The sequence below is a fragment of the Cnephaeus nilssonii genome, assembly GCF_951640355.1.
Source record: "Cnephaeus nilssonii genome assembly, chromosome: 3".
Taxonomy (NCBI): domain Eukaryota; kingdom Metazoa; phylum Chordata; class Mammalia; order Chiroptera; family Vespertilionidae; genus Cnephaeus; species Cnephaeus nilssonii.
In genome coordinates, this window is record NC_137074.1 from 53,822,030 (window position 1) to 53,838,214 (window position 16,185).

At 39.1% G+C, this 16,185-nt stretch overlaps 2 protein-coding genes across 12 annotated transcripts in view; one reads left to right on the forward strand and one right to left on the reverse strand.

Moving 5' to 3' along the window:
• Window positions 1–9,749, reverse strand: part of DRC9 (dynein regulatory complex subunit 9) — a 35,603-nt gene extending 25,854 nt beyond the window's left edge. The window contains exons 1-5 of one of the 10 annotated variants that reach the window (XM_079764761.1): window positions 9,597–9,708; window positions 8,189–8,266; window positions 5,940–6,010; window positions 4,622–4,889; window positions 2,626–4,007 (exon numbers count right to left, since the gene is read on the reverse strand). In XM_079764761.1, the coding sequence (XP_079620887.1) occupies window positions 2,796–4,007; window positions 4,622–4,889; window positions 5,940–5,947 (1,488 nt within the window). In that variant the 5' untranslated portion in view covers window positions 5,948–6,010; window positions 8,189–8,266; window positions 9,597–9,708 and the 3' untranslated portion in view covers window positions 2,626–2,795. The other 9 variants (XM_079764763.1, XM_079764764.1, XM_079764768.1 and 6 more) reach the window with 9 other exon arrangements.
• Window positions 9,750–9,980: 231 nt separating this feature from the next.
• On the forward strand, window positions 9,981–13,711 carry LOC307096978 (large ribosomal subunit protein eL33). Of its 2 annotated transcripts, none has more exons than XM_079766774.1 (5): window positions 9,981–9,995; window positions 10,693–10,737; window positions 10,957–11,109; window positions 12,119–12,263; window positions 13,649–13,711. In XM_079766774.1, exons 2-5 carry the CDS (start codon window positions 10,727–10,729, stop codon window positions 13,670–13,672), a joined length of 333 nt encoding a protein of 110 aa, XP_079622900.1. In that variant the 5' UTR covers window positions 9,981–9,995; window positions 10,693–10,726; the 3' UTR covers window positions 13,673–13,711. The 2 variants fall into 2 exon arrangements, with proteins under 2 accessions (XP_079622900.1, XP_079622901.1); XM_079766775.1 differs by lacking the exon at window positions 9,981–9,995 and adding an exon at window positions 10,000–10,027.
• Window positions 13,712–16,185: the final 2,474 nt, after the last annotated feature.

Sequence of the window (16,185 nt, forward strand, 5' to 3'; positions counted from 1 at the left end):
TGAAGATCATTATTAGCCAGAATAAAACAGCTTAAAAGTTGTGTTCTTTTATTTACTGAAGTGGTGACTGCTGCTGAAGGCTGTTTATAAATTTGGGTTTTTCATTTTTCTTGAATTTCTATGATGGCAAATTATTATTTTTTTTATGCCTGACAGTATCGTTATGTATAATAAGACTTCATCTTGTTAACTGATTATCTTTTTTATTTTTTTGTTTTTGTTAATCCTCATCTGAGGACGTTTTTTCCATTTATTTTTTAAGAGTGGAAAGAAGGGAGGGTTTAGGGGTAAAAGGGAAGGAGGAAGGGAGGGAGAGAGAGGAGATACGTCGATTGGTTCTCTCCCGAATTTACCCTGACCAGGGCTGGAAATTGAACCTGAAACCCAGGTATGTGCCCTTGATCGGGAATCCAACTCAAGACCCTTTGGTGCATGGGCTGAGGCTCTAACCACTGAGAACACGGGCCAGGGCTATTTCTTACTGAAGGAGACAGTAAGTAGGAAGGAAACACTAGTCTCCTCTGTACTATTTGTAACTATCTTAATTCATGAACCAGGGTATTCTTTTACATGCATTGAAAGGCTTAGTTCTTGGGTTTCTAATCTCTTTGCCATTTATAAATTGATAAGGAAATTAATTTGTTATAAAATACCTATTAATATCTATTAAGGTCATTTAAAAATTACCTTACTCATAGAATTTTAGCATTGGAAAGGACCATATAGATCATTTACTTAAAACTCCATCACAATTTACAAATGAGAAAACTAAGACCAAGAAAGTGAAATGAATTGTTCATAGCACACAACTAAACTGCAAAGGTCTCCTTGACTCCAAATCCAGTGTTCTATTAAAATCCTGTGTAAAATTTTTTAAAAACGTTTTTATTAACTTCAGAGGAAGAGACAGAAACATCAATGATGAGAATCATTGGTTGGCTGCCTGCTGCAAGCCCCCTACTGAGGATGGAGCCCGTAATCCAGGCATGTGCCCTTGACCTGAATTGAACCCGGGACCCTTCAGTCCACAGGCCAACGCTCTATCCACTGAGCCAAACCAGTTAGGGCTAAACTTTTAAACTTTATTTCATTTTATCTTTTAAGTCTATATTGTTGAAAATATTACATATGTCCCACTCCCCCCATTAACCCCATCTAGCCGCCCTCCCCACCCCCCACTCCAGGCCTTCACCACTCTATTGTCTGTGTCCATGGATTATGCTTATATGAAAAGTTTTAAACTTTACAAAAGCTTTACAAACCCAGATTATACATATAATTTTTGAATTATAAGGAGCAATTAAAGGGAACTTTATCTAGTGACAATAAATATGGACTTCTTTTCCAGTTAGACATAGAAAGCAATTTACCTCCTCATTTATGTAGCAATTTTATTCTTTTTGTATTTATTGATTTGAGAGAGAGAGAGAAACATTGATTTGTTGTTCCACTTATTGACGCATTCATTGGTTGCTCCTTGTATGTGCCCTGACCCAGGATCAAACCCGCAACCTTGGCGTGTTGGGACCATGCTCTAACCAACTGAGCTACCTGGCCAGGGCTTAAAGCAATTTTCATTTATCAGAAATAAGAATATATTGTGTACCAAAAAAAAAATACGAAGAATATATTCTGTACAAATTATATAATGTTAATTTTGCTAAACTTAATAAAGATGTGGGTTATTTTTTGTTTGGAATCATTATTTGTTGATTCCAAACAAAATTCAAAATCAAACTTTATTTGTTGCTCTTTATAGACATTGGTCCACTTCCATATGATAAGTAGGGAGCATCTACTTCCACTTAATATTCTATAATGATACAAACCAGTTACTGAAAAAAAAATTTTTAACATTTGTTTTTTTAATACTCAACCGAGGATATGTTTTCTTATTGATTTTAGAAAGAGAGGAAGGGAGCGGGAGACAGAGAAGAACATCAATTCAAGAAAGAAACACTGACTTGCTGCCTCTTGCACACACCCCAACAGGGGTTTGAACCTGTAACCTGGGTATGTGCCCTGACCAGAAATTGAATCTGAAATCTTTCGGTGTACCAAACCATGCTCCAACCGAGCCACACTGGCCAGCAAACTGAAAGACTATATATTCATGGCCCAAGATGTTCCCTCAATATGTTTTTGTGTGTATAATTACAAGCATTTATAACTCCACAAAGCTAGTTTCTTCTTAGATCACTGTAGTATTTTTAATATCCACATTATACCAAATGTGGATCACCAAACTTTCAGAATAACTTAAAAAACAGCTATCCTCTGTCAATCAGATGCAGTTCCAAATCTCAGTGACTGTACATGCACTTTCATAGTTTAGGGCTGCTATAAAGTTTAAAACCTTTTCTCTTGCTTCAGAAATATTAACATCAAAATAAGCCATTGCTCATAGCATATAACAACCCAAATATGATGTTCACCTATCCTGTGTAAGGAAGTTGAGCATTTAAAAGTTTCTCTAATAAATTCAGTGCTTTTTCTCAACATAAATTACACAAACTATTCTAAATGTTTTACATTTATTTCAGTGTATTATATTCAAATACTAAATGGGATGCAATTATAATTAATAATATTTGAGCATATTACAAAATCTATCACACAAATCAATTCATGTCAATATACTTTACTCTAAAACAACTTCACAGGTACACACAAAATAGAGACCAAAATTTGCTTTTTTAAAAAAAACTTAAAGTATACTATCTACTTTAAATTATACTATTTTCACAAAACAGCCAATTTCCAAACCCCTTTTGTAATTTTGGCATAAAGAAAGTTCAATCCACTCGAATCTTCTGGTTTGTCATCCTATAAATGATGCTATCATATCCAGGATCCATGTTCCAAATACTGTAAGAGGTGATAATCACAGCCAAGGCCAAGGAGATCGTTACCCAAAGTACCATGTTGAAAACCACTGCATACTCCAAATTATACTTATATGCAAGGTTATAGGGACTTGATGGGTTCTTCTCTTGTTTTGTCTCAAGGATAGTCCTTGTCTTCCTCACAAGTGATGTGTCATATGATCTGACAGTCACTAGCTCTACCACTGCATTCCCATCATAAAGACTATACATGCCATCTGCAAACTTTTGCAGAGCATCAACAAGGACCTTAGAAGCATCTCTGAATTGCTCAGAATCTTCTCCGTAATGTTTCCCAATTTCATCCAAACCTGCCAGCTCCAGTGAATATAGATCAGGAGAATGATCCTTGGCTAGATGCTTATGTCGAGACAGCAAACTTGAAATATCACACAGAACTTGCAGTTCAGAAAGAAAGAGCAGATCAACTTCATTGTTACTACTCAGAGAATTGAGGGGAAATGAATTAAGAACAGAGTTTTCTTGAAACAGGCGATTGCGGAGCTGTCCTAAGGTTACTGGAAGATCTTCAAAAATTGAGTTTGCCTTCCCCACCATATACACTCTTTCCTCACTGGGAGCCAACTGCAAAACTACAGGAGTTTCTTGAGAAAATAAGGAATGAATGGAATTTGCAACACTGTCAAGACTAAAAGGAACTGCATTCTCCAAAGGGTAGGAAATGACACTGCCTGGGGGTAGAGCGAGTTTGTCCACTCCCTTCACTATCACCATAACAGTAGCCTGAGGACGATGGAATAGGTTACCCACAGCAAGTCCAGGCCAAGAAAGTTCTTCTTCCACAGAGAAGCCCATGGCTAATGCAGCCACGTCTGGGATTCGCTCTCCTGGTATAGACCAATTTCCATTGCGGAAAACAACATACTCTGGTGATCTTAATATACTAAACTCATTCCCCCAAACACCCGCCACCAAGGACAGAAGCATGATGAGCAGGGCCATGGTTCCCCGCTGGCCACAGCAGTGCAGGGCAACACGCAGGGAAGGTGAGTGATCACCGCAGCGCCAGGGGGTGACGCGTTCCAGCTGGTCCTGACTCCCTGAGACCGCCCCATCGTTGCCTCCACTGGGACAGCTGCCGCTTTCTCCACCAATCGCCAGCTACCAATAAATATGTATTTGTATTTAAAATTTTTATTGTATACACAACCTAAGTTATTAAGATTAACAAGAGTTTAATAACTTATAAATCTTTTGTACACTACCACGTTGAATTTTTTGATAACTAAATACGTGCTTTGAGTAGTCCACAGCATCACTGAAAATGTAATGACTGACACAATAATGTGGCGGATATTCAGAAAGGCAGATTACAATATATTCTGAAATGACAACAAAGTCACTTTAAATGATTAAAGCAGTGTTTAGAGGGTCCAGCAGTTGAATTTCCTCTACCTAGTGTTCAGTTAGCTTTTAGCAGCTGAGAAATATAAATGGGACAACTCAGTAATTTGTCTGATCTCAGTGCACATACTGTACTTATACCTATTTAACTACAGGCCTTTTGAATAATGCCAGCATACTGGAAGAAAAGGATATTCTGGCTGGTAATGAACCTTGAGATATGGCTATTTCACTCCAACTGAGAGTCCATGTTTCAGGTAATTATTATAGCCCTTATCTGAGATACAGATGCTATTTCCCATGTTAAATTTAATGACATAGATACTGTAAATGGAGAAATAAAAAGAAAAAATAGATTCAATGAAATATACCATGGTGTTACTTTGTCTTCTTTCATACTGAACTGGCATGATATAGTTTAGAATAGAGAGCTGGTCTGTGGTATCTTCCAGAACAGCACAGATCCTCAGTACATCGAGAATGGAGAGTGCCTCTATGATTTCTGGGATGACTTCTATGTCTGTTTCTGGAGCTGTTTCTTCTTCTTCTACTACTATACTAGGTGGTTCACCTGTCACTGACACCGTCACCTCAGGTTGCCAAGTTTTTGAAGAAAGATTTGAGGCTTCCAGTTGGCTTCTACAGAAAAAATAAAGGAAAAAAGTAAGTCAGCCACCAAATGTTTTAAACTCAAAAAGCACAGGTAGCATGTAGATTGGCTCCTATGAAGTCTATTGTCATATAACCAAGGTGAACAAAAGTAGGAGTTTTGCACGTGATTCTGTTAAATACCTGTGACATTTTAACCAACCATAAGCAAGCAACTTACTGTTTAACAAAGTTATGTGATCCATTCAATTTGGCTATGCTTAACCAATGTGAATTAACTTTTTTTCTAGCAACATCTTTAGATGCTACTAACCAAAAGTGCCTCATGTTTAGTGAAAAACAGAATGTGGTGGCCAGTTTCCAATGTGGCCCATATGATTCTCACCTTCATGCCCTTTTGTAATCTCCCCCACACTGAATAGGACTAACTAACCTATGTAACTAAAAGAATATTGTGGGGTCCAAGGCTAGGTTATAAAAGGCTAGGTGCAGGCCCTGGCCCGGTAGCTCAGTTGGTTAGAGCATCCTCCCAATACACCAAGGTTGCAGGTTTGATCCCTGGTTAGGGCACATACAAAAATCAACCAATGAATGCATAAATAAGTGGGAAAACAAATCAATGTTTTTCTCTAAAATCAATAAAAGATGTTGCAGCTTCTCCCACATGCTCTTGTCTCTCTCACACTGTGGGAAACCAGCTGCCTTGTCATGGAGACACTTAAGCAGCTCTGTGGATAGGTTCATGAGGGTGAGGAACGCAGGCCTCCTGCCAACAGCCATCATCAACATGCCAGCTCTATAAACGAGACATTCTGGAAGAGGATCCTCCAGCCTCAGTCAAGTCTTCAGATGACTGCAGGATTGGCTAACTTCAACCTTTTGAGGGACCCCAACCTAGAACCATCCAGCTCCAAAATTCCTGACCCACAAAAACTGTGTGAAATAATGTTTATATTTTAAGTAGATAAGTTTTGGGGTAATTTGTTACATAACAATAGATAAATAATTCACAGAAATTTAATGTAAGGGACAATTTAAATAAATAAATACACACAAAATAAATTGAAATTTTGAACATACTCTTCCATTCTTCTTAAGTTAGCTTTGTTAACTTCCAAGGTACATGTATAATATCACAAAAATGAAGTCAGCTAAAATGGGAAGAAAACATTGAGATTAGTTTGAGTACTGAATGACATTTAAGTTTTTTCTATGCTCTTCCATTCCAAGAAAATTAAAGAATTACAAGAGCTGTAGTTTATCCCATCTTTTTGCTATTAGAAGTTTTAGAGATGGAAGAACCATCATGTGGTGCAGGTCTACTAGGTCACCAGCTTAATTATCAGCAGGTAAATGCAATCTTTGAGTCTCTTCTTAAGGTAAATTAATATCCAACATTGTTTTCATACTTTTTATTATATTCTGATTTTTTAATTGGTAACCTCTATAAAATAGATTTACACTTCTGTTACCCTGATTACTAAAATATTTAATTAATCTTTCCTCTGATCTGTCAGACAGCAGAGTTAACACTTGAGACTACACTTAAAAAAATTTTATTTATCCTAAAAATCACAGCTACCAAGATGTTAACCCTCCTCGGTAAATCAGAGTCCTTTCTGCTTAAAAGAGCTTCAAATTTTCTATGGATAATTTTGCTCTATACTGAATGAATAGAGAATGGTAAGTGTCCAGTGTGGTTTTGTTCACACAAAAAGTGGGGTGGTAAAAATGCCTCACACAATGAAAATCTCATATGCAAAAATTCTAACATATGAATCAGAATGTTTATGTAAATTTTGAAACAACCATACTCCAAACTAGCCAAATTTTCTGGTGCAAGGGCAGTCTTAGGAGGAAGTAGCATGGTGTTAATAAGATTTTGTTCTTTTGTTGTGTTATTAGTTTTTCCATTTTTTTCAACTTGGGGCCTAGATCCACGTGCTTCACATAGGTAAGATAGAGCTATGCTTATACAGTACCCAGTACTTTTGTTCTGTTCTAGCTTCTCATCCCTCAGTGATAGAAACCCAGGAGTCATTCCTGCTTCCTCCTTCATCTTCACATCAGCTTCCTCCAATCTAAACCACACCAAGTCCTGTGGATTTTACCTAGTATTTCATATTCTCTAACACCATGCTAGACCATGTTGTTTCTTGCTTGAACTACCCTAATTGACTCCAAATTGGAAGTGATCTTTTGTATTTAATATATTTTTAATTGATTACTAGAGCGAGGGAGAAGTAAACATCGATGAGAGAGAACTATCATCAACTGGCGGCCTCCTACATGCCCCCTACTGGAGATTGGGCCCACAACATGGGCATGTGCCCTGACCCGGGATCAAACCAGTGACCTCTTGGTTCCTGAGTCCCTCTTGGTTTCTGGGTCAGTGCTCAACCACTGAGCCACACCAGCCAGGCCGAAAATGATCTTTTTATATATATTCAAAATATATTTTATTGATTTCGGAGAGGGAGGGTGAGGGAGAAAAAGAAACACCAATAATGAGAGAGAATCATTGATTGGCTGCCAGTTGGGCTGAAAGTGATCTTTTTAAAATGAAAGAGAGATCTTTTAAAATTGAAAATCTGATCGAAAGGGAAGACGGGGGTGGGTGAGTGGGTGGGAAGAGATGAACCAAAGAACTTATATGCATAACCCATGGGCACAGACAATAGTGTGGTGAAGGCCTGGGGCAAGGGAGGAAGAAGAGGTCAAAAGAGAAAAATATACTAGAAAGAAATATACTTCTTCAGGCTAGAAGAGGTCAAAAGAGAAAAAAAGGGGACGTAGGTAATATTTTTAATAACAAAGATTAAAAAAAAAATCCTGATCATGTTCCATCCATGGTTTCCCTTTGCCTTAGGACAAAAAATAAAATTCTTAACTTTGCCTATAAGGCCTTCATGATCTGTTCTTTTCCATATCTATCTGGCACTGTCTTTTTTTCTCTCATGGCTCTCATCTTGTAAAGTCCTGTCAGGTAGCAGTTTAAATTAGTGCCGTTTTGCTAGCTATCTGCCTTTCGCCCCTCTAAATTCAATCTCCATCATTTCCCGTGCCCTGGGATTCTAATCCACATGGAGTGCATCATGCATCAGTGGGAAATTTCAAAAGAGATCCAAAGAGTAGGACTGTAAGGTCCCGTGTTTATTCCCCCAGCTTCCGCTCTTCCAGACCACCATTAGTTGACCGTTTCTCTACCAAAGGCCATGGCTCCTGTCAGGCAATCCTCTCCATACTGCTCTCTCTTGGGGGCTCAGGTAACTTCTTCCCCATGTGCCTGGAGAATGCATTATCCCTTATAGTTTCACCCTTGCCGACACCTTTGTAAGCAGACTCCTTATTAAATTCTCTTCAACTCTGCCAATCCTTTTCTTCCAGGACAACACTGACACAATGACCTACAATGACACACATACATTTTATATACAGTATATATGTAAATACACATACATGCAAATAACCAAAAAAGTTTTATAAAATAATTTACCTGCAACATTTGTGATACATTCTGATATTTTTTATTCTATTGCATGTGCCTTAGATCAGGATTGTAATCATGATCTAACGGGTGATCACCTGCAGTTTGAAAAATGCCTTGACTGACACTTCTGCAAGTGACACCTTCCCTTACTCATCCATCAGGCTGGATCACCATTCCTCTGTGCAAGCACGGATTGACTGCACTTTTATTTTCCTGCAGAGCTCTTTTCACACTTTGTAATGTCTATGTCCGTCTCCCCCACTAGACTGTTAAGTTCCCTGAGATCAGGAACCCTGACATGGATGCTCGCTATTGTATCCTAAGTTTCAGGCACTATGTTCAATAAATATCTGTAGAATGAATGAACAAAGGAATCCAACTCACAATGTGTTAATTCCCCCGAGGAGTGCTTTTCTAATACATTTAATGCTGGAATTGTTAGCACATTCTCTAATAGTGGGCTTTCGGGTATATTTCTGGGATACAGAAAATTAGATTGGGGGGGGGGGGGGGGGGACGGGGAATGGGCCATAAAGGTACATAAACTCTATCCTGATGCATTTATAAGGATCTGACTTGAAATAGGATTGATATACATCTATTACATAAAACTTTGGAGTCACCCTTTACTCTTTCTCTCTCATTCCTTATCCATTAGCAAATCTGGTCAGCGTTACATTTAAAATGTACTCAGCATATATTTTGCTCCCTCTACTAAAAAGTAAATTCTATGGGGGCAGATTTCTGTTGTTTTGTTTATTGCAATGTCCTCTGAGCCAAAAACCAAGCTTGGTACACGGGAGTCATTCAATAAACGGTTCGATAAGTGAATGGATCCTAATCGGTAACCCAAACACAAATGTGCGATAATTAGGAAACGTAAATCTCCGACCTCCATTAATCTACGTCATGCTAGTCTCTACAAGTAATTACTGAAGACCTATCGCAGGGCGCCCGGTTTGCATGGCAGCTGAGTGAGTTCTCCCTAGAAAGGAATAAGGCTTTTACTACGACAGTCCTCCTAACCCTCGGGGACAAAACAAAGGATCGAGGTAAGAGCTAAAGCCATTTCTGGAAAGAGAGAAAGGAGGACAGAAGGAAGGAGGAAGGGGAGACGGGGAAGGTAAAGAGAAGAGCTCCCCGCTTCGTGCGACCGGCCTTTCTCTTCTAGGCTAGGATCGGCGGCTCCGCTCGCCCCACTCCCGTGTGGTAAGAGCGAAAGACACCCCCGCGTTGGCGAATCAAACCTGAGGTACCCGAAGCGGGGGTGACGTCCTCCAGCCGGCCGCACTTCTCCCACCTACCGCACCCGATGACGCATGCGCCAAACCAAGATATTTCTATGGCAACGCTGGGCTTCATGGGACCGTTGTTTCTCCTCCTTTAGCTGGCTACCACTCTGCCTCCCTCTGTTCCAATGTAATACTCGTGGCAGCTTGCAAAGGTGAAATTACTTAGGGACAGAATTGTAAGAGTGCTTTTGAACGTGGCTTGTTTTAGTCAGAAAACGATTTCCCCGATGTGTGTTTTCTGTCGGCGGTTGCGGAAGATGCCTAAACTGGGGGCGGGGCGGAGAGGTGTGTCTCCCACAAGGCCACGCGGCGGGGCCTTGCCTTCCTTTTTCCGCCATCTTGGACCCTGTGGAGGTGAGTGGGAGCGCTGCTGCTGAACTTTAGGGGTGAATAACTGGAGTGGGTCCCACCACATCTTTCGGAGAGGCACTGCTGGGGCACGGAGGCTCTGCCAGGCATTGATTTTGATGGGTCCCAGCCACAGGGAGGACAGGATGGAGGAGATGTGGGACTGATGGCGCTGGTCCCCGGACGCCCGGGAAATGGGTGCTCCCGTAGTCAGAGTTGCTTCCTGGGCCCGTAGCAAAGGAGACAGATGCACTTTATCGTCTGCATTTACCTTTTTGAGACAGCGGCAGCTTTTGGCGGGTTCTTTGCATTTGCTCCCCCTGCAAACCTGGCTTTGTCTATAATCTCTATCCGCAGTTTTTCTTTCCCATTCATTGCCTAAGAGTCGTGTCTTCTCCGTACTTCTCTGGCTTCTTGATCTTTATTTTGTAGTGATCATGACATGAATTTTCTTAGGACTTCCTTTAGGAGTTTTCTAGGGGTTATAAGTGTACCGTCTTGCAACTTTCATTTTGGAGTTTACTTAGTTATCAGGCATTCTCTGACGTCGGAGTGTCTTGCCAGACTGCGCTTCATGTGCTTGTTGCAGCGCAATGACGTCTCCCCATGCTCTGACCGTGAAATGCCGACAGGTTTCAGAACAAGTAGGGACTAGGTGGGGAACGTGCGTTCCAAGAATTTAAACTGATTCTTTTTGTTTAAGGCCTGCTGGGAACAGGACTTCTATAAGGACAAATATGTCTGGAAGGTATGCGTTTTTAATATAATTGTTTTTGTTCTTGTAGTTTTTGTTTATTAGGCATGGACCTAACTAAACTTGAAACTAGTGGGGGGGGGGGAGAATTAAATGTTTGCTATAGATAACTGGTGGATGGGGTCATTACAGGTCAAATCATACTGGTTGTTGGTTGAGTTTAAACGAGATCTTACAGCAGTTTGTGGTTGATACATATTTTGTGTGTCTTAGGCTGTGGTCCAAGGCCATTTTTGCTGGCTATAAGCGGGGTCTCCGGAACCAGAGGGAGCACACAGCTCTTCTTAAAATTGAAGGTGTTTATGCTCGAGATGAAACAGAATTCTATCTAGGCAAGAGATGTGCTTATGTGTACAAAGCAAAGAAGTAAGTTTATAGTATTGTTATTCGTATTGAGTTGTTATTTGAGATTTGTCTCATTTCCCTATTCAAACAGGAATAAATTGGTACTGTTGTGGCTTCTACTTTGGGACTTTTAGGAACTTTATGGGAGGTTATAATATAGAAGGATGTTACTTTTGAGGGTAGTGTTGTATTTAAGTATCTTCTGCAGTTAATAACAGCTGTTCATTATTTCAAGGAAGGAGCCAGCTCCTTATATTATGATATTAAGATTTTATAGAGTGCTTTTCATGTATATTCATTTGGTTGATTCCTTGAAATTATATTTCATATACATACTTAAAGATGTATGTCTCCAGAGCATCGATTCTCTATCCTGGGTTCTTAAGCCCATTCCAGACCAATTAAAATCTCTTGAGTACATGCTTTCATCTTTGTCCTCCTTTTCTCCTACAATCAGAGTGATCCTTTGAATTATGTCAGGTCATCTGTACATTGTTCAAGCTCCCATGTCATTCGTAAAAGCCAAAGTCATTAAAGACTATGCTTTCAAGACTCTGTTTCTACTCTTAATCTAGCTGGGATTCACCTCTTGGTCTCTTCTGCCTTTTCACCAGCAAAGCACACACCTCCTCAGTCTTTGTTACCTTTTTAGTGAGACCTTCCGGATTTTAAAATTTGATACACACAAATACCTCAAACTACTTGATCCCCTTTCCTTTATTCTTTCTCAGTATTTCAAAAGCTCTTACCATCTTACATTCTATGTTTTACTTACATATAAATGAAGGCTATATACTTGGTTATCCTCTGAAAGTGATTTGTGTTTTGTAAACTGTATTTTACAAAATTCCAAACAATTACATTGTGTCTGGCGTATAGTAGGTATGTTACAAAGGTATTGTTGAGTGAATGATGCCGAAGGCTTTTAGGTAATGACTTAAGTGGTCATATGTCACTTTGAATTTGTACCACATTATAGTACTAATTGCCTGGGTTCTCATGGTTTTTTTGTATTCCCTTTTAAAATCAGCAACACAGTGACTCCTGGTGGCAAACCAAACAAAACCAGAGTAATCTGGGGAAAGGTAACTCGTGCTCATGGAAACAGTGGAATGGTTCGTGCTAAATTCCGAAGCAACCTTCCTGCTAAGGCTATTGGACACAGAATCCGTGTAGTAAGTACAATCATAAGCAAAATACTTGTTGAGTCAAACTAAGCTCAAGGTGTTTGACTTTGGTCTCTTAAGAACTTTTGTGATGATAAAATGTGACCAGTAAGATTATGCTACAAAATTAGTGGCTCCTGTGTAAATGTATTATAGAACATAAGATTCTTGACATTAGAAGGAAAGTGAAGGCAAAATTTTCAAGTGAATTGTGCCTAGATTTCAGATTTTGCTGAAGCTTTGTGGAGGGAAATAATATTTAAATGAATAATTTTCTGCCCTGGCTGGTGTGGCTCATTTGGTTGGAGCATCATTCGGGACACCAAAAGGTAGTGGGTTCAATTCCCAGGTTTGGGGTTTTATCCCTGGTTGGGGCATGTGCAGGAGGCAGTAGATAGATGTTTCTCTCTCTGTGTCCCCTCCCTTTCCTCTCTAAAAAAAATCAGTAAAATAAAATAAATGAACAAATTCCTGGCAAAGACATGTATTGGACACTAAAATAGTTGCTAGAAAATTAAAAATCAACATACCATTTCCTGGCATAATTATTAATATTTTCCCATCTTTTCATCATGACAGTTTTATTAGATTAGGTGTTGTTAGTCTTATTTTGTGGAAGAAAACTGATGTTTTTGTTGATCCTCACCAGATTTTTAAAAATATTTTTATTGATTTCAGAGAGGGATAGAAACATCAATGATCAGAATCATTGATTGGCTGGTCCTGCAGGCCCCACACTGGGGATCAAGCAGGAAAACTGGGCATGTGCCCCAACTGGTTCATAGGTCAACGCTCAACCACTGAGCCATGCCGGCTGGGCCCATAGAATATTTATTTTTAGACAGAGTGGATGGGTGGCGGGGGAGAGAGAGAGAAACATTGGCCCTGGCTGGTTTGGCTCAGGGAATAGAGCAGTGGCCTGCGGAAGGGTCCCAGATTTGATTCCCGGTCAAGGGCAGAGAAACATTAGTTGCCTCCCTCCTCATGCACCCTGACAGCACCCCGACCAGGAACAGGGAATGAACCTAAAGCCCAGGTCTGTGCCCTTAATAGTCATGGCCATAGTCTTGGGTCACTTGGGGTACTTTTGAACCCTGGTGAGCAGTTTGAGGTTTCTTATCAAAGGAAGCTTTTTTTTTTTTTTTACTGTCATTAGAAGAAGCAAAATTAAATGGACTTTCGGTGTTCCCAGAATGTTTCTTAAAACATCTTCACCTAAAAATTGAAGGCCATAAAAACTTGGTTCCTCCCCCTACCTACATATAAGTCATTGGATGCCTTTCAGAGATGAGTAATGGGACAATGGGAGATTTATCCATATTGTGTTACTAATGACATTTGTAAATTTGTATATATAACATGCACCTAATGACATTTTCTTTTCCCCCCTCCAGATGCTGTACCCCTCAAGGATTTAAACTTACTGAAAATAAATAAAATGGATTTGTTTTCCTGTGTTTTTGGTCAAATGGCTTAAAAATCACTTTGCCCTAAATTCACTTGCTATGTGCTTAAATGGTGTCAGTTATCAGGTATTTTCAGAGTATACAAGGAAGTCAGAGGGCTGTATGTAGTGATGATTACAGAGATTTAAACAACTGGATAAGAATAATGTATCAGGCCTTACAAGTTAATGGAGAGAGGGGACAAGTTAACTTTGGGGACAGTGAAAAAGAAGTACATTGGAAAGTGATGGAGTACTTAAACCTAGCCTCTGATAAGCTTTTGGACAAGTGGAGACATAGCATATTCCAGGAAGTACAGAAGCCAATTTTAGCCAGTAAGGTAAGCACCATGTAACAGTTTATTTCAACTTTGGTACTGCATTTTACTAAATATTCTGGGAAACGCCTCCCAGATCAGATTGAGAGTCGGTGAAGAAACATACTATCTTGATCTTTTCAAATACCTTGTAATAGTATGCACTGTTCAATATAGATTGGGTGGAAAACTTGTGACTTAAAAAAGGTAGTTGGGAGAAATTTGAATGGAGACTATATTGATGGTATTGGCAGCATACTGGATAGGCAGGGATGAGATATCCTTGGCACTAGGACTGGACAAAGCATTCAAGTGTATCACAAGTGGCAATAATTTGTTGAAAATGTCAATGCCACATGCCTCCATTATCTGTGTGTGTGTGGGGGGGTCAGGGTTGGTGTTGCCTCATGAGTATAGCTTTATTTGGCTCTATGTTTTAATATAAAAGTGCAGGATTGAGATTTTAGCATAATAAGGAAATTAAGCAGGGCTGCTGATTATTTTAAATCTCAAAAAGTTTGAACCGAGTTAATCAGTTTGTAATATGTTGGTTGTAAATTGATTCGGTAGCAGCTAGTCCTTTATTAACAAATCTTGACATCCCATGGAAATAAACGGAGTTTGCCAAACAGCCCCTCTTATTAAAGTTTTCACTAGTATTTGGGTTCCCTAAATAAATGCTGGGAAACAATTAGCATGCTAAAAATGTATTGTGGTGTGAAAGACCTTTGAGGGAGAGGCTCTAGGAAAGGATTAGGATTGGTACTAATAGCACCCAATGTGGGAAAGGTTTGCTTAGTTCAGTGATGGTCTTCAAGCCAAATTTGCTGTTGGAAGAAGCCATGTTTCACAGAAATGGGCTTGTATTTGTAATACCAGTCTTATTTGACGAACCTCGATATAATGGACTAATTTGGGCAAGGGGGATCCCTTTAAAGCCTAAAGTCCATTATATAGTAAATGGTTTTCCAGATGCTTATGTTAAAAAATTGACTAGTTAACCTGTTTTTACTTACATAGACAAATTTGTGTAATTGAAATTATGTATGAGAAGTTTACTTTCACAGGAAACTTTTCTATATATATTACAGTAATTTTAAATTTATACTGAATAGGTCTAGTAAATTCACCAATCAGTGCAAATGAACAAATACACACGGCTGGGATGTGGCTTAGTGCATGTTAGAACATCGGGTCAAGAGCTAGTCACTCCCTGAACATTGAGTAGTGGCTCATGGATTTAAATATGTAGCCTATACTTGTAGATATATAATATTTATGTTGGTGAAATTACTAGTGTTTTTTCTAATATATGGCCTATTTGATAAAATTTGTTAAAAATAAAAAAAATTACCTGTTAATTATAAACAAATCTTGATTAAAAGCATTTTAACGTTAACAGGGTGTTAATTTTCACGAATACAGGCCAGAATTTTTGTTCGTTAAAACCGAATTCTATTAAATCAAGGTCTGCAAAATTGAGGGTTTACTGTATCAGTATTGGGGTGGTCAGGGATAGAGGGAATGCTTGAGGCATTTGAGAAAAAGGAAATGACAAGTTTTATGGGGAAGAAGGCATGTGAGGAACCATTCAACTAGGTCAGTGGTTGGCAAACTCATTAGTCAACAGAGCGGCAAAACGCGGCTCGAGAGCTGCAGTTTGCCGACCACTGAACTAGGTTATATAATGTGACTAAAAACTATTGAGAATAGGAAAGTATCAAAAACTAAGATGCCAGGTTGTGCAAGATCTTTTTTTTTTTTTTAATCATTTTTTTCCTTTTTTTTCTTCTTTTTTTTCTTGTTTCTTGATCTTTCTTAACTACTAGGGATTTTAGGCCTACTATTCTTATATGTACTAGTAATAGTGTCATTAAAGCACTTGATTGACAGCGTTGACCAGATTTATACTTTAGAACTCAGTAGGGACCCAGCATAAACTGAAGGAAACCCAGGTAGGGATTACAGTCTTAACTGAGTTTTTTGAGCACTGAAATAGAGCAGACTTCATAAACTAACAAATTAAGAACCAAGTAGAGAGAAATATTGAGGGGCAACATGTTTCCACCTTTGTTTGCTGGGTGGGTAATGCATTTACAAAGTTGGGGGACCAGATGTGGGTTGTTTTTTGTTTGTTTTGCAGAGGTCAGGGAGTTGAGTTTGAAGAGAC